This window comes from Perognathus longimembris, chromosome 11 (assembly GCF_023159225.1).
Source record: "Perognathus longimembris pacificus isolate PPM17 chromosome 11, ASM2315922v1, whole genome shotgun sequence".
Lineage (NCBI taxonomy): Eukaryota > Metazoa > Chordata > Mammalia > Rodentia > Heteromyidae > Perognathus > Perognathus longimembris.
In genome coordinates, this window is record NC_063171.1 from 28,420,356 (window position 1) to 28,440,947 (window position 20,592).

The following is a 20,592-nucleotide window of genomic DNA, read 5'->3' on the forward strand; positions in this document are numbered from 1 at the left end:
GTTCGATTCCTCAGCCAGAGTGGCAGTGCCAGAAGTGGCACTGTGGCTCAAATGGTAGAGTATTGGCCTAGAGCAAAAAGAAGCCAGGGACAGTGATCAGGTCCTGAGTCCAAGACCCAGGACTGGCAAATGGGGGGGGGGGGGGGGGGAACATTTGTCAAATGTAAATATGAGTGTCAAATCTGAAAATGTATAAACAGGAAATTAAGAAATAAAAGGCAATATCAAACTTAAAATAAGAAGGCCAAATGGTTACCTAGTTATTTATAGCCTATATCTAGGATCCAGTTTTTATTCATCAAAAAGAAAAGGGTAAGGGCTGGGAATATGGACTAGTGGCAAGAGCGCTTGCCTCCTATACATGAAGCCCTGGGTTCTATTCCCCAGCACCACATATATAGAAAATGACCAGAAGTGGCGCTGTGGCTCAAGTGGCAGAGTGCTGGCCTTGAGCAAAAAGAAGCCAGGGACAGTGCTCAGGCCTTAGTCCAAGGCCCAGAACTGGAAAGAAAGAAAGAAAGAAAGAAAGAAAGAAAGAAAGAAAGAAAGAAAGAAAGAAAGAAAGAAAGAAAGAAAGAAAGAAAGAAAGAAAGAAAGAAAGAAAGAGGTAAGAGGTAGAGCTGTGGCTCAAAGTAGTAGAGCACTAGTTTTGAACAAAAGAGCTAAAGGACAGTGTGCCCAGGGACAGAATTCAAGCCCCATGGGTAACCAAAAAAATGGTGTAATTTATATTTCCATTCATTTATGACCAGAACAAGTGCTGCATATTAGGTTGAATTATAAAAGTAAATATGCCTTGAGAGATCATAATTACTTCTAAGAAAGTCTATTATGATTAGATTTTTCTCCTTCAAAAACCGATGTACCTTAGATATAAATAAAGATGAATGAGGTGAAATTTTAAAATTTAGATTCTAAAGAGCCAATTAGGTGAGTTGAACTATATATGACCATAGCAATAGAAATAGAACAAACTGAAAATCCTAACTGGTACAGGAATACTGGTATCACTGGTGCACAACAGCTAAAATTTGTTTAAGTTTTTTTTTTGTCTCCATATCTTGGAGTTCATTTCACTTAGCATCTTCTTATATAAGCATATGTACATAGTTATTGAGCTATTGTGATCCTCTGCTGCTAGGACCATCATAGATATATACTAATTATTACCAATGAAGGAAAACATAGTCTATATTTCTTTGGGTCTGGCTCACTTCACTTAGTATGACCTTTTTGAAATCTTTCCATTTCCTTACAAATGGAACAATGCCATTCTTTCTAATAGAAACATAGAATTTCATTGTGTATATATACCAAATGTTTAAGCTATTTTATAAAAAGCATGGTTGTATATATAGTAAATCAGAAGAGTGCAATTTCCTAAAGTCAAGCATTTTAGAAAAATTTGATTCTTTTAGAAGTAGAAAGCTGCCAAATGAGTTTGCAAAGACTTTACACTAGTAAAAATTTAAGAAAATAGGCAAGAAAAGCACCTAACTTCAAGCACTGATGTGACAAAGTAAACAATCAAACCAAACTTGAAATTCAACCCAAACAAACCCCAAATACAACACAATTCAATCTATACTTCAAACACACACAAACAAAAAAAAAACAAATGATGAAAAATTGTTTTTATTTTCAGGTGGGAATGGAGGCTTAACTCAGGGTCACAAGCTTACTGTGCCCCATCAATCGAACCACACTCACAATACTTTTTTGATTTCATTTATTTTTCAGGTAGGAACTCCTAATTCTAACTCTAGTCCATTTGCTCCAGGGCTGGCTTGGGACTATGATCCTCTAATCAACTCCTCATGCATGGCTGGAATTACAGAAAAACTCCTCTGGCTAGTTTGTTGAGGTGGGCTTTTTGTTAACTTTTTTCCCCAGGGATGGACATTACCATGCTTTATATATCCTCATTCCCCACCTTCCTGGCCAGCTGGGATTATACATGTACTCCACCACACCCGGCTTTATACTTAAAATGTCATCAGAAAAAATAAATTATCACCAAAGGTTTAGGCAAATGATGCCTTTAAATTTGATAGAGATTGTAAAATATTTAAAAGCTGTGCCATTCTGTGAGTCCTCAACTGATCTAAGTAGCTATATGTATGTGAAAATGCAAATCAAAAGGTGAATTTACAGAAATTTAGAGGATAGTTTTTCTTTTCATTAATATTCTCTAGTATCTGAGTATGCATGAGGATCCAGCAAAATCTATTTTAGTAAGCTACTAACCAAGTATTTTTCAAACTAATCCAAACTGAGAGGGCAAAGGAAAGGGACTGTTTTTATAGAAGAAATAACTATTTCATGTTTAATGAAGATTATAGGAAATTCTAAATAATCCAAGATATTTAAGATGAGGATGTTACTCAGTAAGTAGAGTGCCTGCCTAGAATGCTTAAGACCTTCAGATTCAATCTCTAGTACCACAAAAAGATATTTAAGCATGGACACCAGTGGCTCATGCCTATAATCCCAGCTACTCAGGAGGCTAAGATCAGAGGACTGGGTATAGAGCCTGGGCAGGAAAGTCCATGAAACTCCTATCTCCAATGAACCACCAAACAGCTCGAAGTGGAGCTGTGGCTCAGAGTGGTAGAACATTAGCCTTGAGCAGTAAAACTTACAAACCCAAGTTCAAGCCCTAGGACCAGCCCTATCCCCCAAAGGAAAAAACAAAATCAAGGAAAGGGTATAAAAAAAGTTTTACCTGATAGTGATGTTGTAGGAGTGACAGAAGCAACAGGAATCTGAGGCATGGATGCACTGGAGAATGAATTGTAGTTAGCAGTGCTCTGTCCGCTAGCACTACTGCTGACTCCAGTTGCAATCGGAGGTGCTGTGGAGGCTACTGGAGACCCCTTTTCCCTTATGTTTGGAGAATTCTCCCATGCTTTGCGTGCAGACTCCATCTGTAATAAAACGGATATTTATTAAAGCAAAACAAGAAAACCAACAATGCTAACGTAAGATATGCACATATATGTAAAAGACTAAAACAACAAGATCCAAGGCTTTTACATTTTTCACTTGCTCCTTTACTCAAACTGAAAATTACCACTTGAACCATACCTCTAGCCCTTTTTAATTTTGTTCTTATAGCACACCTCAAATTAGACATAGTTCAAGTTTAGTCAGTAGAGTCCAAATTGGAAGGCTTACAAAACAATTGTCACAAATACTAGCTTACTTTAATAAGAGAGAAAACAGTGTGCATATTTTGAAGTTTTTAGCAGAACCAGAGCAAACACTGGGCTCAAAGATAAACCTAAGTAATCTCTAAGACTGAGTTGTAATGGCTTATATAAGGGATTTTTGGTGTCAGTCTCCTGGGGCTTGAATGCTATTCCCGAGCTTTTAGTGCCCTAGCACTTGAGCCAATACTCCACTTATGGCCTCCACTTATGGTTAACTGGAGGTTAAGAATCTTGTGGACTTTCCTGTACAGATTTGACTTTGACCTGTGACCTTGAGGTTTCAGCCTCCTGAGCAGCTAGGGATTATAGGTGTGAGCCCCTGGCATCTGGCACTTTGAATCTTTAATAGCACTGTTAGGAATGCGGGTCCTTGAGGTACAAATTTCTGAAGTTTTAACTTACTTTAAAAATTTAAGAAATAAAAAAAATTTAAGAAATAGTACATAATTTTTATCCTATTTCCTGTAAAAAAAATACACGTAACTACTTAAATTAAAATTTTCTATTTCTGGCTTCAAGTAAGCTAAAAGCACAATATTTAATTGCATATACAATCAGTGAAATACAAACAAAACCTTTTAATAGCTTATTTGCTTCTCAGAGAAATGTTGGAAAAAGTAAAAATAAATGCAACCAGACAAAGTTTTAAGGTAATGCAACTACTTGTCACTTGAATGCACATCAGAGTAGATTATCCTGGAATAATAACAAATGAGTGAAAGGTAAAACTGAATAGTTACTTTACAGATTTAATGGGCTTAAAAATAATCATTACAGAACATATTACTTCTGCTTATATGGCATTTTATTATAATGATAAAAATCACACACACTATAAGACAAAGTAAACAAACACAGTTGAGACATTCATTCAACTGGAAAAACAACAGCAAAAGCAAATGGGAGTTAGTAGCAAACAGTTAAGTTAAGGGTCTGGTGGCTGTAAACCGGGATGACAAAAGCTGCTATATAAGATTCCGCACCCCAAGCTTGTATTACTACTAAGAAGTTGAGGGGCAAGAGAAAAAGTAATCATGAGGCTAAGGACTCAGAAAGACTGAGTTCAGAAACCAACAATGTTCACATGATTAAAAACTTTGTTTTCTTTCCTTCTGAACACTGTCTAAATTCATTGCCAATCAATGCATCAGAAAAACCTACTATGATAGAAGTTACATAACACTTGCTCAGATCATGAACAAGAACCAAAGCACTTCAAAATCCTGTTTTTAAGCTATTAATTAACCCCAAGGCAAATGATGTTTCAAATATCTCACTTGTAAAGGATCAGCACATTAAAAGCATTAACCATAGCAGAAAAAAATGTCGTGCCAAAAAGTGCATAATTGGGTTGTACACTTAAGATACTATCCAACAAAAATCAAATAAAAATCAGTGTTGCCTATAAAGCACACTTGTTCTAACTGCCCTCTCATCTAGTATTTGTCACTATACTAGATTCATTCCAATTCATTCATGACTCATGACTACAGGAAAGACCACCCTCCCAAGCCTAAAACAAACCAACCAACATTCTTACCATTATTGTTTAAAATTTGGAAAATAGATCACAAATAAAAAATGTTCTGTATTTTCAAGACAGAGCACAACAGGGCTTGCTTTAAACAAGAGGATATCAAACCACTGTGAAGTGGTTATAAGAGTTAGTAAGATTTTAAATACTCTGAAAATTCTTTTTAATTTATGTACTGTTGCATGCAATAGTTAAGGACTTTTATAGATGTACATCGTACATACCTTGAAGGTGAGGCTGAAAGTAGTGGGAGGAACTGAAGTTAAGCTGGAGCTCTGTTGTACAGTCTCCCTCTTAGGGAGGGGAAGAGTGTTGGGCAGGGGGACCTGAAAAGGCAGGCAACAGATATCACAATCTAACTGTGCTACAAATGCCCACTAATGAGAGTACTAAAATACACTAAGGTTGGTGGTATTTAAGTTTTCATCAGAGCCAACAGGGATACTTAGTCACACTATCTATGATAATCATCTACAGTTAATAATTACGGTAAAAGTTATAAAGAAAAACACTATTTGTCTTTTATGCAAACACTGGCAGAAAAGGTAATACTTCTCATATTTTAATGTGTATGTGATTCATCCAAGACTGTTGTTAAAATGTAAATGTATGATTCTGCCTTTCTTCTGGGTTAAGACCTAAAACCTGGTATTGTCAACCAAGCTCCCAGGTGATGCTGCTATTGCTGGTCCAAGGGCTACTCTGTAAGACGTAGCAAAGTTCTAAGGAATACAATTTTCACCATATATGGGGGATTCATAGGCTCTACCATAAGTATCTAACCTACCACTGGAAATACATATTTATCTCTTTTTTGAAATGCCACCTTCTGATAGCTACATTTAAGAACAGAAGTAATTCTTGGACCAAAGATTATTACCCTTACACCTCATTACACCAATAACTGTTCTTTTATACAAATTAAATGATAATAGCAATGAATATAGGAAACCCACTCACTACTCATATATCTGTTTTCCCCTTGCAGTCTGTTATCTTGGAATGTGTTTTGTTTAACAAGCTGTTCAGGGAAAAAAAAAAGGATGCTTGTGTTTTTTAAGATTATCATTCTGAGATACTATGGACTATCTCTTTGACATCGTTCATGGCATGGATTACTTAATATGTGTATTTGCCAGTCCTGGGGCTTGAACTCAGGGCCTGGGCACTGCCCCTGAGCTTCTTTTGCTCAAGGATAGCACTCTACTACTTGAGTCACAGCACCACTTCTGGAGTTTTTCATTTTATGTGGTACTGAGGAATCAAACCCAGGGCTTCATGCATGATAGGCAAGCACTCTAGTAACTAAGCCACATTCCCATCCTCTTTTATAAAACTTAACTATGCTCTATTATAATAAAAAATGCCTTTTGCTTTTAAATCTTCAGGTAAGCCAAAATAAATAATATTGGCTAATATTATCCAGTAAATATCAGTTCAGTAAATATCAATTAAGACAGTTTATGAAGAAAAAACTATTAAGCATCAACAACAGAACTAAAATGAGGTATAAATCAGTTAAGAAAACAAAAATTTTGGGGCTGGGGATATAGCCTAGTGGCAAGAGTGCCTGCCTCGGATACACGAGGCCCTAGGTTCGATTCCCCAGCACCACATATACAGAAAACGGCCAGAAGCGGCGCTGTGGCTCAAGTGGCAGAGTGCTAGCCTTGAGCGGGAAGAAGCCAGGGACAGTGCTCAGGCCCTGAGTTCAAGGCCCAGGACTGGCCAAAAAAAAAAAAAAAAAAGAAAACAAAAATTTTATGCAGAAAATTGAAAAAAATTTCAAAAGGACTTAAATTTTTTCCTATGTGAGACCTTTGAACACTACATTAAATTTAGAATCACTACAACATTTGGCACAAACAAGGAAAACCAAAATAATTTTTTTTGTTCCATGCCCGAAACTTATTGTTCTATTTTCAAATATACCCAAGATTGGTATATACACAAGATTGGGTATTGTCCCATTGGTAGTTTTCAATGTGTAAGCCATACCTTTACAAAACACGCAGAAACAACTAAAATGACCCATGTGTTTATATTCAAGACAAAATTGTAAAGGTTCTGGGAATTTTTTTCCCTGTATAATAAATTTTATTTTATTTTTTGGATTGGAGGGCTTGAATTCAGGGCCCAGGTGTGGTCCCTGAGCTTTTCTGCTCAAGGCTAGCACTACTTGAGCACAACTCCACTTCCAGCTTTTTGTGGTCTCATGGACTTTCCTGGCTTCAAACCATAATCCTCAGATCTCAACCTCCTGCATAGCTAGGATTATAGGTATGAAACACCAGTATCCGGCTATCTCCACAGTTTAATAATAAATAAATTTTCAAATGGTTGATGCAAACTGTACATGCTACAAGTATTTGATATTTTTAAAATGAGAAAACACATGAATTATAATTAAACTTTACTTTTTCAGTTTTTAGATAATCGAAGTATTGATATCAATATTTAAAATGAAGGGTCAGATTCTGTTTCCTAGGTTTTCCATCACACAGGAAGTTAACCAAAATATTCAAGCCACTCTCAAAAAGATTTGTTTGTGAGGCTGTTTGACCCATAAAGGTTTAATATCTAAAAATTGGAAGATATGTAACAACTCTTTGCTCTTAACACTAGTAAGACAGTATCATTCTTCTCTATTCCATTAAGTGTTTTTCAAGTGGAGTTCAAAAATTAACTTCTGACTAATGTACATCACTTTTCTCAAATTCCATATACTTGATACTAGAGGAAATAGACAGCATGGGGAAAAAATATAAGACCCTAATGTTAAGATTATATTAAAAAAGATATTTAAAATTCTTTGTGAAAAACCTTGTTATTTTTGAAAATGGTTAACATTTTTCTGATAGCTTTTTTTTTAATCTGTCATGGGGCTTGAACTCTGGGCTTGGGTGCTGACCTTGAGCTCTTCAGCTCAAGGCTAGTGTTCTACCCCGAGCCTCAGTGCTTGGTTTTCTGAGTGGTTTATTGGAGATAAGAGTCTCAAGGACTTTAATGGCCCACCTGGCTTTGAACTTTTTTTTTGTATTAACTTTATTCTATTTTCTGTATAACTTTAAGTACATAAAAGTTTATTTTCTCAGGCCTCAGGAAATGGGTAGAAGTCAAAGGACAATCTCTCTTCCCACCAAAAAAAAAAAATTGCATATTTTGGTAAGTGTGTTTGAGAGGGGAAAACTGAAATTTACACTTGCAATGTTGTGCAAGACTTACATAAACCAAGACCTAAACCAGCCTGCAGTGGAGGTTTTTTAGTACTCTGTTCAGGTCCCTGGACCAAAGCCCTAAACTGTTGAGCACGATCAGCAGTCATGAGGACAGATGCCAGGCGCCTACCTAGCAGGAAGGGAGGAATGATTCCTTGGAATGGCATTTTTTTTTGGTCATTGTTCTTTTCTGCTGGTTCTGGGGCTTTAACTCAGGGCCAGGATGCTGTGCCGGAACTTCTTTTTGCTCAAGGCTAGCACTGAGCTAGAGTTCCACTTCCAGCTTTTTTAAGGGTAGTTTATTGGAGATAAGAGTCTCATGGACTTTTCTGCCCAGATTAACATCTACCTGTGATCCTCAGATCCCAGCCTCCTGAGTAGCTAGTATTACAGGTGTGAACCACCAGCACCTAGCTTCCTTTTTCTTATTCTTAAAAATCACCTCTATAGGAAGGTGCTGGGCAGGGATATCAGAGGAATGAAAGGGCACAAGACCCAGGGCATTATGATTGCATCTGGGACCTAAGAACCCAGTATGTCATGGTTGATACGGACTTCGGGGGATGGAATGCAGGCTTTGAACTTTATTCTCAATCTCGGCCTCCAGAGTAATTAGGATTTCAGGCATGAGCCTTGGGTCTGATAGCTTTTGATTAGGGGTATTTCAAAGATCAGCTGACTATCTCTACATTTACCTTCCAAACTAGAACAGCATATCACTTACTTTTAAAATGTTGCTCTAAATTATACTGTTATTAACATTTTTCAGTTTGCAATGCTTCACCTATCAGTGCAATGGAGAAAATGATAAATTCTATCAACTTCTTGAGTAGCTAGAATTTTACAGCTGTGAGCCACCACTTCCTAGCTTTTAACATAATACATGACTGTAACATACTCTGGGAAACGGGTTTAATTTTGCAACATGACTTAACATCACCTAATATTAAGAGCGTCTGAGAGTTTTAAAGTCATTTTTTTCATATACTTCACTATATAGCTCAACATAATACACACATATATAAGTGTACACATTATAGCTCAATCTTCACAGCAGTAATGTTGGTAAAGAACATAAATTGAAAAAAAAATCTTGAAGTCTTTGGAAAGCTGACAGTTTCAGAGGAAAAAGTATAGGTCTAGCTTTTCCTGGGATATGGCTCAAAAGGCACCGCAATGTTCTAACAAGCAGATTTTGAGGTTCAATCGTCAATACTGCTTCAAGAAAGACAGGCCTATTTCTAATTATTGTTTGAGTTATAATACAATGCTTACAGAAATAAATTTACTATAAATTATCTCCCTGATAAGTCAAATATTGTCCATGATATTAAATAAAAGATAATCCTAGGTAACATCAAGATTCCTAGGCAAACTACTCAAAATCTTAGGTGATTACTTACATTATTAACCAAAGTATCCTCCATCTTTGCATTATTAGTAGCCACAGTATTAGGCAGAGAAGATGAAGGTGTAGTATAATCTGTTACAGACTCCTATAGAGGATGAGTAAGAGAATAAAATAATGTTTAATTAAGTGAATAAATAAAACTTTTTAGTGACAGCCCTAATATTAAAGCTGCTTTGGAAGAAAGCAGTAGAGAGTAAATATAGTTAAAACTTCAATTCATTCTAATCTTAATTCTTTTTTTTTTTTTTTTGGCCAGTCCTGGGCCTTGGACTCAGGGCCTGAGCACTGTCCCTGGCTTCTTCCCGCTCAAGGCTAGCACTCTGCCACTTGAGCCACAGCGCCGCTTCTGGCCGTTTTCTGTATATGTGGTGCTGGGGAATCGAACCTAGGGCCTCGTGTATCCGAGGCAGGCACTCTTGCCACTAGGCTATATCCCCAGCCCTCTAATCTTAATTCTTAAACAGCAGTGGTGATATATTCACATGCTGAATAACCTCAATTATTACTGAGCTTTTGCATATTTAAAAATACATTGCATAGGCCTAGGTTATTAATAGTATCAAATATTTGTTTTCATGTTAACTAATATTTTATGTATTTCCCATACCCATTCATAGGTTGAGCCTTTAATTTTATGAATTCAGGTTGGATGACAATTAAAGAGAGAAAATAACACAACTAATACAAGAGATCAAATCCGTATTCCTTCTCAGTGACTGTTTCTTCTGGAGTGAACACAAGATGGCAAATACAAATTGACCTCAATTAGTATAGTTGTCCCCTTGGTATCTGTGGAGGACAGGTATCAGGAATACCCTAGACATCAAAATTTGTGGAAAGCTTGAGTTGCTTATTATATATAAAGTTGGGTAGTATTTGTATGTAACCTATGCACATACTCAGGTATACGTTGGATAAAGTTCTATGGATAACCAGTGATGCCTGATACACACACACACTCTCTCTTCTCTCAGAATATACTTACATTATTTTGTTTAGAAAACAAGAAAAGGGCAAGGGACACATCTTAGTGGTCGAGTTCTTGCTCAATACAGAACCAAGGTTTTGTGTGTGTGTGTGAGACATCTAGCTGGTTGAATACAGGGATGTTGAGCTCACAGATGAGGGCAGAGCATGTATTAAAAGACATTTATCTTTATTCAACTTGGCCTATAAATCCAATCAACATTTAGTGTTCAACCAGAGAAATGTAATGGTTCCACTCCTGAAAGACAACTGGCTATATGGTGGTTACTATATGTTAGCCCTTTTTCCTCACTTTTAACAAAATCAAAGTAGCTTAGACCATTCTAACAAAGCTTACAAACCTAACAAAAAAAGATTCCAATTTCATGTAGACATTTTCCATTTTAAGCAACTCAGTACAAAAGGATTTCTACAAAAATTCACTATGAACAATAACATATGGACACCATGAAAATCTATTTTGTATCCAGGTATTGGTGGCTCATGCCAATAACCTTTGCTATTCAGGAGGCTAAGATGAGGACATGAGGATCCTGGTTCAAAGCCAGCTTAGGCAAACAAATCTAAGACTCTCATCTCTAACTATCACCAAAAAGTTAGAAGTGTTCAAGTGGTAGAGCACTTGCCTTCAGTGGAAAAAGTTAAGGAAGAGTGTGACGCCCTCAGTTTTAAGAGCAAGTACTAGGACCCTTCACTCCCAAAAGAAACAAAATTTATTTGGTAGAAATAAGAACTCACAGCCTAATTATATTCCTCAGCAAAAAAGTACATTTCTGCTATTCATCTCATTAGTTTTAGACATAACTTGTACATCAAGTGAACTGGTCATCTCTCCATGAGGCTTACCTTTGCATTAGCACTGTATTCTGCAGATGATACAGAGATCATTGTTCCGATTTCAGTCGACATTTCAGAGACTGCTTTGGTTTCCTTTGTTGCAACAGGATCTGTGCTTCTGACTGTGGGAGGACTGGGTTTCTCTTGCCCTTCTGGCTCCACCTGTTGGGTGTCCTTTACTTTTCTATTTTTTAGTGAACGTTCCTTTCCAATGGGACCAGGTTTATGTTCTTTGTTTTCTATGAGATTCAAATCTGGAAGCTAAAGTCAATATTTATCATAAGATGGACCACAATGTAAAACATTAAAAACAAAATTCAATTTTAAAATGATTTGCTTTCTGTAAGTGACAGTAGTTTTCCTACAATATATAGTAGAATTATATTTACCTTCTGGGCTTTGATAGGCCCTGCTCGTGGCTGTTTCTGCCGTTGCTCTTTAGGTTCAGGTATTTTTTCAGATTTTTCAGAAAGCACAGGGACTACTTCATTTTCGCTTCCATTTGAAGCTGGAGCACCAAACTGAATCGTGTCAATTCCAATTTCAACACTGCTCTCCTGACTAGTCTTTGTCCCCTAGTATAATAATATTTAAAATTTGTAATCAAAGGAGAGTTCAGATTTGATTAAAAATGGTTTATGAAGTACCACATAAAACAGTATAGCAGAAGGTTAATCTGAATATTAACTGAGATTAACTGGCATTTTGGGGAACTTTCCTTGAAACACTCTTGATTTCTATTAGAAAATAAAGTCCTAGATCTTGTGTGATCATGAGTGAATCATAGCTTCAAGTTGTTTCATCACTTAAAACAACTGTAAAAGCAATAAGCACACAAAAATACTAAAATAAACAATACAGTGAAGAAAAGCAAGCCAGCAATACCATTTACATCTTGGAAGAATAAATCAATTCAACAATTGTACATTCTTTCTGCTAGGCAATTTAATTTGGATTCAAATGGTTAAGAGACAAAACAAAAATCCCTGAAAAGTCAGATAAAGGAACATTAACAACCAAAATGAAATCACTAGAAAAGTATTTCAGAAAAAATCTACTGCAAACAAAAGAAAAGGCCCAAGAGCAAAGCAGGGACCATAGCAGCATTCGGGGTGGAAGACAGATGACATGCAGCTTTGTTACACATTAAACTATGCACACAGTTCAACTATTGTCTCGGCCTATTATTGATTTTGGTTTTCTTGGTTAGATACTACATTGCAGTCTAACAGTTTCACATTCACTTTCAAATATAGGCAAACATTATTGATCTTAAGTTTGAATAAGACTTCCCTTTCCTTTGACCAATGTAGAAATCCTATCGTCAGGTAAATACAAATGTATTAGTAGTAAGAGTAATATGCTCTAGTATATTCATGACTGTAAAAGCTACAGATCATGTACACACAATTTAAATTAAGACCTCATCATAAACTTACTATTAAGACAATGTCTTAAAGCATCATAACCATTGAAATGAATGTTTATAAAATATACACAACACAAATAATGACTTGATTTCATTAGTCATTAAAAAAGTCCCATGAGAAAATTTTTTTCTAGCTTGTGAAATGTCAGCTTTGGTCATTTGAAATTTCAACAAGTGGAATTTTTGTAATAAGAATGACTCAGAAAATAAAATAAAATAAATCATCTTCTGATCATAAAGATGAAGAAAAAGTATGGAGTTTTAAAAAAGTGAGGTACTTCTAAAATAGCTGGGTTCCATATAAAGACCTTGTATAACCTTGCAAAATGTCTAAGAGAAAAATCTGTGGAAAAGCAACTTTCCAAGTCCTTCATATCACAGCACAAATGATGCTGAATATTATGTATAAGGAATGGTCTTTTTAAATGATAATGCCAATAACAACAAGTAGAGGAAAAATTTTGTAAATTCTTAAATAGTAAATGCAGTGATTTGATACTGGTTGTACAGAGTTCTCTAAACACGTGAGGCCTGTTATATCAGAAAACTGGCATGGCCAGTTGCATTTTAGAAACATCTTTTATTGGTATTATGAATATGATATAAAGAGGAGTTTTACTGTTACACAGTTCATTTCTTTTTGAATACTATCACCTTGTCCCTTGCTTTCTCCCAGTGTTTCCCTCCTGCCTCAAGTTACATAGTTCATTTAATACAGTACCTAGTAAATACTACTGCTGGAATAGTTCACCCTGTGCCTCACCATTTTTGTGTCCCTTCAAGCTCTCCCCAAAGACAGATAAACAAGACAAAAGGAAAACAAATTGGAGTGCATTTTGATAGATGATATTTTATATGATCAGATGCACATAGACAGCATTGTGCCTTTGTGTTCCTCTCCTAAGAATATCCTCCTCTGGTCTCATTTGTGTGTAAATGCCTAAAGACCTGTATAATTTATCATATCCCAGTGTATTTCTTTTAAACCATACAGTGTGTTTGTTGATTTATCGATACATTCTAGCTACCACAAATGAGGGAAACCATGCAACCTTATGTTTCTCTGGGTCTGGCTTACTTTGCTCAATAAATTTCCTACAAAAAGAAAACAAAACCTTAAGTCTATCTCCATGGCCTATTTGCTGTAACACTTTTATAATGTAACTACAGTGTGATGCTTAACAAGACATACTTGAAGCTGAACTTAAAAAGCACTACAGTGTGTTTATATAAGCAAAAAAGTCCCATGTCACTTGGTAATGGTGGGACCACCATGATAACAGTGATCCATCACTGACATTTTGGCCAAAATGTTATGTGATGCATGACAGCACTAGTCTCTAAGTCTGCAATGAACTCCGTATAGACAACCCAGTGACTTTATCACATGACCTCTACCAGCATTTGACATACTTGATGTATTCCTTCTTAGTTAAACACATCTTTTTCTTTAAGTAGAAACTGGCTTTTAGGATACCCCATCATAAAACCCACATAGGTTCTATGCCTCCTATAATAACTCAGCTAGAAAACCCCAACACTGACTTTTTTATTCTCTTTCTGAACTTTCACAATCCATTCTTTTTTGGTGGTCTCATCGAACTCCATTGCTTTAAACAGCATTGATGTTGATGTCCTACAAATTCCTATTTCCAGACTGATTATTCCACCTGTACTACTGACTCCCAACATTTATGTTCCTACTTTGATTCTTTGCTCCTAATTAGCATAGCTTCCAATCTCTTCCAAATGCCATTATATGCGTATTCCTACCTCTGATGAAGTAGCTGATCCAAATGATGTTAAAGGCTTATTCCATGCACTGACTGAAGGTGGCTGCAGTGGACTAATTGGACCTACTGAAAAACAATGAAAAAAAAAGGGGGCCTTTAAAAATTTAAAGTGATTAATTTCCATTCCATTTAATACATTTTTGTAATAGTAGCTGGGTAACAAAAAAAAAGACTTGTCATACATAAAGAAGTTCTTCAAAGCCAAAATAAGTTCCCTGTCCAAGTTGTTCATGTAGATTAAAAATACATTTTAGTGTATTTTTTTATGGATACACAAACCTGTTTCCATAAAGTAACTTGGGGCTGGGAATATGGCCTGTGGTAGAGTTCTTGCCTCGTATACATGAAACCCTGGATTTGATTCCTCAGCACCAAGTATATCCAATAAGCCAGAAGTAGTGCTGTGACTCAAGTCATAAGAGTGCTAACCTTGAGTAAAAAGAAGCCAGGAACAGGGCTTAGGCCCCCAGGACTGGCCAAAAAAAAAAAAAAAAAAAAAAAAAAAGCTTTGTCTAGAAACAAGGATTTTAAGAAAGAAACCAAGGAAAATTCACTATTACTGCTTCCTAACTAAAATGAAAAACAAAACAAAACCTCCTCATTATTTCCATGCCATTATCCACCCAACAATTCTGGGTTGCACTTACGTTTCTTAGAGATGTCATTTAGCACTGCTGGAGGGGCCACTTTGTTATCCCATAATTCAGCTGTAAGAGTGCTATGTGACTGCGGGGTCTGAATGGATTTTCCTGGAGCTACATAATCTGTGCCATTGGATGTCTGAGCTGAAGGTAACCGAATTGAAGGTGGTGGTTGTTTTGCAGGCGGTGTTGAAGTTTGTAGTGGGCTGTGAATTGGTTTGTGGGTCTGTGCCTGAGTTTGGGCTGGAGGAGTTGGGGCTGCAGCTGGGGAAGGGGCTGCAGCTGAGGCTGGTGGAAGTGGGACTGAGGCTGTAGAAGCTGAAGATGGGGTGGACGGGGCTGAAATGCTTGGCACAGTTGGGGTTGAGACTACTGGGGTTGTAGGTGAAGTTGAAGTTGGGGCTAGAGCTGAAGCAAGGACAGGAATTGAGGATGAGGAAAGAACTGAAACAGAGGCTGAGGTTGAAGCTGAGGAAGGAATTGGGGTTGGAGCTGGGGCTGGAGGTGAGGAAGAGGCCGTGGATGTAGCTGAAGTAGAGGTTGTTGGAGTGGAAGCTGAGGTTGCAACAGGAGCTGAGGTTGAGTTTAGAACTGGAACTGGGGTTGAGGCTGGAACTAGAACTGAAGGTGATGCTAATACTGGAGCTGCAGTTGAGGTTGAAACAGAAGTTGAGGGTGGAGTTAGAACTGAAGCTGAAGTCGAGACTGGAACTGGAGCTGTGGCTACAGCTGAGACAGGAGACTGGATCTGTTGGGTCCCTGTAGCCTGCTTTTTGGCAAATCTTGGAGGAAGCTTGGAAGTCTGATTTCTTCCTTTATCACTTGTATTCTTTTTGTTCCAGACCTATAAAATTGGTGGGAATCATTTAGGTCAACTATGTGTCTGAAAGTAACAGTTCACGCCTACAGTATTTTACTAACTTTTTAAACTTGCATTAGATACCCACAGAGCAAGACTGTTAAAGGTGCTAATCTAAACTGTAGGAATCCAAGATAATATAATAAAAAACTCCACAAATATACATCATACGCATAATCACAGTGTTTCCCCCATAATTCTGAGTTAGATAAAAGAATGTTTGTAGTAAATTAGGCAGCAAAACTTGACTTGGGCTGGAAAAGGTTCTAATACCTTCATTATACTCAGGTTTGCCACAAAAACATTAATTCCACAGTATGGTGGATGTTTTACTACAGAGTACGTGCACTATTACTTTACTTTCATTGAATCACTCCTCAAAGTCTCTGATTATAAAGGTTATGAATTCAATTAAACTCAAACACATATTTAAGTAGCTGCGCATTTTTTATTAGTATAATTGTTATTATTGCCGGTCCTGCGGCTTGAACTATGGGCCTGGGAGCTGTCCCTGAACTCCTTTTGCTCAAGGCTAGCACTCTACCACTTGAGCCACAGCCCCACTTCCAGCTTTTTCTGGTGGTTAATTGGAGATAAGAGACTCAGACTTTCTTGCCTGGGTATTTGGAACCATGATTCTTAGATCTCAGCTTCCTGAGTAGGTAGAATTACAGGTTGAGCCACCAGCAACCAGATAAATCGTGTATTTGAATAAGCTAAATTAAACAGGAACTTTATAAACCAAGAATATGTAGTCTATTAGTAGCTCATGGCATTTCTGTTCATTACATTTCTAAGATCATCAGAAATCTCATCATAGAGCAATTAACACTATATATATAAACTGTATATAAAACTGAGTTTAAACGATAAATATAAATATCACTCAATACTTAAAAAGGAAAAAGCTCTAAAACCTGTACGACTTGTTCTTCCTTCTTCCGGCGTTCCTCATCCTGTAAACGTTTTTGTTGTTTCTTAGATACCACTTCAGTAAAACCATCATCATTCAAATTTGACTGGGGATCTTCAACTACCGTGACTTCAGGATGATCATCAATTATAACAACACCTGCCAGTGGGAAAGCAATGTAAGTGATATTTTCCTCATGTTAAATGAAGTAAAAATGTCCAGTAGGTAAATAGGTCTAGTTCTTATAATTTCGTGATATAATAATGTGCCCTTCTACCCTGTAAGATGGGTAGAAATTCATTAGTAAGATTTGGAAAGTTTCAGAATGATGAAAAATTTATTAAGCCCTAAAACTATGCTTTCATTGCTATTTTGGTTTTTCCTTAAGCAATATTGTCCCTGACTTCATTTTGCTCAAGGCTAGCACTCTGCACTTGAGCCACAGTGCCACTTCTGGCCATTTTCTATATATGTGGTGCTGGGGAATCAAACCCAGGGCTTCACGTATATGAGGCAAGCACTCTTGCCACTAGGCCATATTTCCAGCCCAACAGATACGATTTTTTGTTATAGATTTAATTATCTTATTCTTTTTTCTGCTCTATTACTTTGAATCACAGCTCTACTTCAAACTTTTAAGGTGGTTAATAAAGTCTAATGGGTATTTCCTGCCTGAGCTGATCTTAAACTCCGTGTGATTCTCAGATCTCAGCCTCCTGAATAGCTAATTACATGCATGAGCCACCAGTGCCCAGCTCAGGAATGATTTCTCAAGAAATTTCCATACTTAAAAGAAAATTACCATCATAGTTTTTCTTTAATAAAACTTGATTTAAAAAGAAAAAGTAGGCAATAGCCAACATATAATCAAAGGTATATTTCTGCTTCTAAATCCTTTAAAGAAATTAACATGCTCATTTCAATGAAAGCATTAGTCTCATATTTTAAAGATCATCATTGTGGAAGGTTCAACAATATTGCTAGCATAATATGTCAACAGCACTTTACCCCATTTTCTGAGAACTAAAAATGTTTCAGAGACTATGTATGTGTTCCCTACGAATTTAAGCAAGATGAATTATTCCTATAAATAATCTAACACCCATTCTCAGAGTTTCTTAGTATATTGGGTTAGACAGAAATGATCCAGATGATGCTGAGGACCACACTTTTGAGAAAGTGGTCCAAAAACAGTGTCTAAGAACTGAGTCTAAATTACTTTTAATATTTATAAACAATAATTTATTAGAAAAAACCCATATATAGCACGCATACCAAAATAATGATGCCAGCCCTCAACTTTCCTGTTACTATGATGTGGGCTTAACTTTGAACAAATCTTTAAGTCTCAATTTTATTAAGTATTTTCAGCTATAGTTTCATCTGCATGAATGGCAAATCATAAATCTTAAATGTGTAAATGTCTGTTCATGGATATTTTCTCATCCAATATTCTAGTTGTTTTTCAAGTCTGACAGTTGATTTATGATTTTCCTAAATTTCTTATCCATAAGTTTCTCATTCTATTACTTATTTTTTTACTTACAAATTAATTTTACCAAGCACACAATTTGCTGTGTTATATTTGTTTACTTTTTGGTAATAGTACTGGGAATTCGGGGCCTTGGGTATGCCTACAGCCAAGCAGGCAATCTGCCATGTAACCCACATCCCCAACCCTTTTTTGTTCCATTTTTCAAGAGTTTTGCATCTATGCCTATAATTCTCCTAGTTACAATGCTTTTCAAATTAGGATGACAAGTATTTACCACCAAGCAGATTTTCTACCTCCCAAATAGCTTAAGATTACAAACATGAGCCACAGTGCATAGCTAACATCTTTCTTATAATTAAGATTCTTAAGTGTTTCATGCTCTATTTTATCAGTTAGACAAGTAGGATGGGTTAATAAAATTTCCTAATCAGCTTCTATCAGTCTTCTTGGATTTTTTTTTGTTTGTTTCATCTTTATCACTTATTTTTGTAAACTGCTCAAGCCATGCTTTATTTATAGCAGCTTGTCCACATATAATCTCTGCAGTTCAGAAAACTACATCTTGCAGTTTGCATTTTTACCCCAACTTTCTAAATTGCATTGATTTATTTCTGTCTCTTAAGCCTAAAACCATTTATTACAACAACAAAACATCCTCGTATTCTAGTGATCCAGGAACAAAGTCTACCCGCTTACTATGTAGGGAGCATTGACAGATGGCCAAATGGGGTGATAGCTTTGATTTTAATGTGTCTTAAGAGAGTAAATGAAGCAGAGGCAACCTTCATCTCCTGTGAAAAGTTAGATTTTTGAGTGGCTTGTCAGCTGGATTTCTTACAGTATCTACTTAAAATGAAACAAACCAACAGAATCTATGACATACTTGCATAATTATTGAGATCAAACTGTGATAAGGCATCTACTTTCTCTTTGGGTTTTTTAGGACCAGGTTTGGTGTCTTCTCTTTTTTTCCCAGTGGTATCTTTGGAATTCTTTTGGCCTGTACCGTTAGGCGTTCCTTCCTGGTGGTGTGAAGAATTGCCATTGACAGAATCACCACCAGTAGTGCCTGCAGACTGGTCATCAAATGGCCTACAGAAAAACGAGACATTAATCCAAACAAGAGAAAAATCCTTTTCTTGATGGTTCCTCAAGTTTAATGTAAGACCAAACAGCAACGGATAATAGGTCAAGTCTAATACTAACAAGTCATATCAACATTTTTAGTTCTTTTCAGCAACTCTAACTTCAGAAGATTTTTCATTATTATTATTTCTTAAAAATTTGTTTCCAGTTGAGAGGCTTGAACTCAGGGCCTGGGTGCTGGCCCTGACCTCCTTTGCAGAAGCCCAGCACTATACCACTTTGGGCCACAGCTCCACTTTTGGCTTCATGCATGCTAGGTAAGTACTATACCGCTAAGCCACAGTCCCAGCTCCTCATTATTCATTTTTTATCATTATAAATCAACTAACATTGTTAATAGCAGAAAGTTTCTGTGATCTTATCAAGTCTGAATTACTTAGAACTGAATCCTCCCCTAAAGGCGGGCAACATAGGAAAATAAAACTTAATAGGTGTTGTGGCACATGCCTGTAGTCTCCATGCTTCTTGGGAAGCAGAGATAGGACTACTATGAAGTCAAGGCTGGCACAACGAAGTTAGGGAAAACCTGTATCAAAAACACAATACAAACAAAACAGGAGTATGGCTCAAGTGGAAGAAACCTTGCCTAGTACACTGGAGACCCTGGGTTGAATGCCTAGTGCTCCCTAACATCTTCCACAGTGTAAAATATATTCTTAGGTAAGCAGGTACTCTGGGAAACACAACTGGCCTGAACTTTCTTTAAATTATCTGAAAGGTAAAAGTACTTTTGATTACCAGCATGCAAACTAATATATTTTACAAAACAAACTCATAAACTCTGGTTGCAAACCTAGGAATTTGGTCTAAAAAAATAGGACTTACCATAATGGTTGCTTACTAGGTATTACTAGAGGTGTACCAACAATAATTATCTTGATATTTATTTTTCACAAGTCCTTATGAACTATTTACTCATGAGGAAGCAACTACAAAGTGCCAAGAGTCCAGATTTCAATAGAGCCATTAGGAACCTCATACGTAAAGTCTGCAGTGCTCCTTCCTCTTACAATCAATACTAAAGCTTAGCAACTTAAAAAACAAAACACTACTGACACTGGTGTAATGGTGGTTGGGTGGGATTTGTTTCCTGGCTTACCTCTTGTTAGATATTATT

At 36.6% G+C, this 20,592-nt stretch overlaps 1 protein-coding gene across 15 annotated transcripts in view; it reads right to left on the reverse strand.

Annotated features, from left to right (window-relative positions):
- The window catches only part of Prrc2c (proline rich coiled-coil 2C), an 82,203-nt gene that overhangs the window by 14,448 nt on the left and 47,163 nt on the right, over positions 1–20,592 (reverse strand). For 14 of the 15 annotated variants that reach the window (XM_048358292.1, XM_048358297.1, XM_048358290.1 and 11 more), the window contains 9 exons: positions 19,213–19,421; positions 16,839–16,993; positions 15,069–15,906; positions 14,402–14,487; positions 11,589–11,774; positions 11,209–11,460; positions 9,368–9,460; positions 4,971–5,072; positions 2,726–2,927 (listed from right to left, as the gene is read on the reverse strand). In XM_048358292.1, coding sequence (XP_048214249.1) covers positions 2,726–2,927; positions 4,971–5,072; positions 9,368–9,460; positions 11,209–11,460; positions 11,589–11,774; positions 14,402–14,487; positions 15,069–15,906; positions 16,839–16,993; positions 19,213–19,421 — 2,123 coding nt within the window. The remainder of the gene's footprint in view (positions 1–2,725; positions 2,928–4,970; positions 5,073–9,367; positions 9,461–11,208; positions 11,461–11,588; positions 11,775–14,401; positions 14,488–15,068; positions 15,907–16,838; positions 16,994–19,212; positions 19,422–20,592) is intronic. The other variant, XM_048358303.1, reaches the window with a different exon arrangement.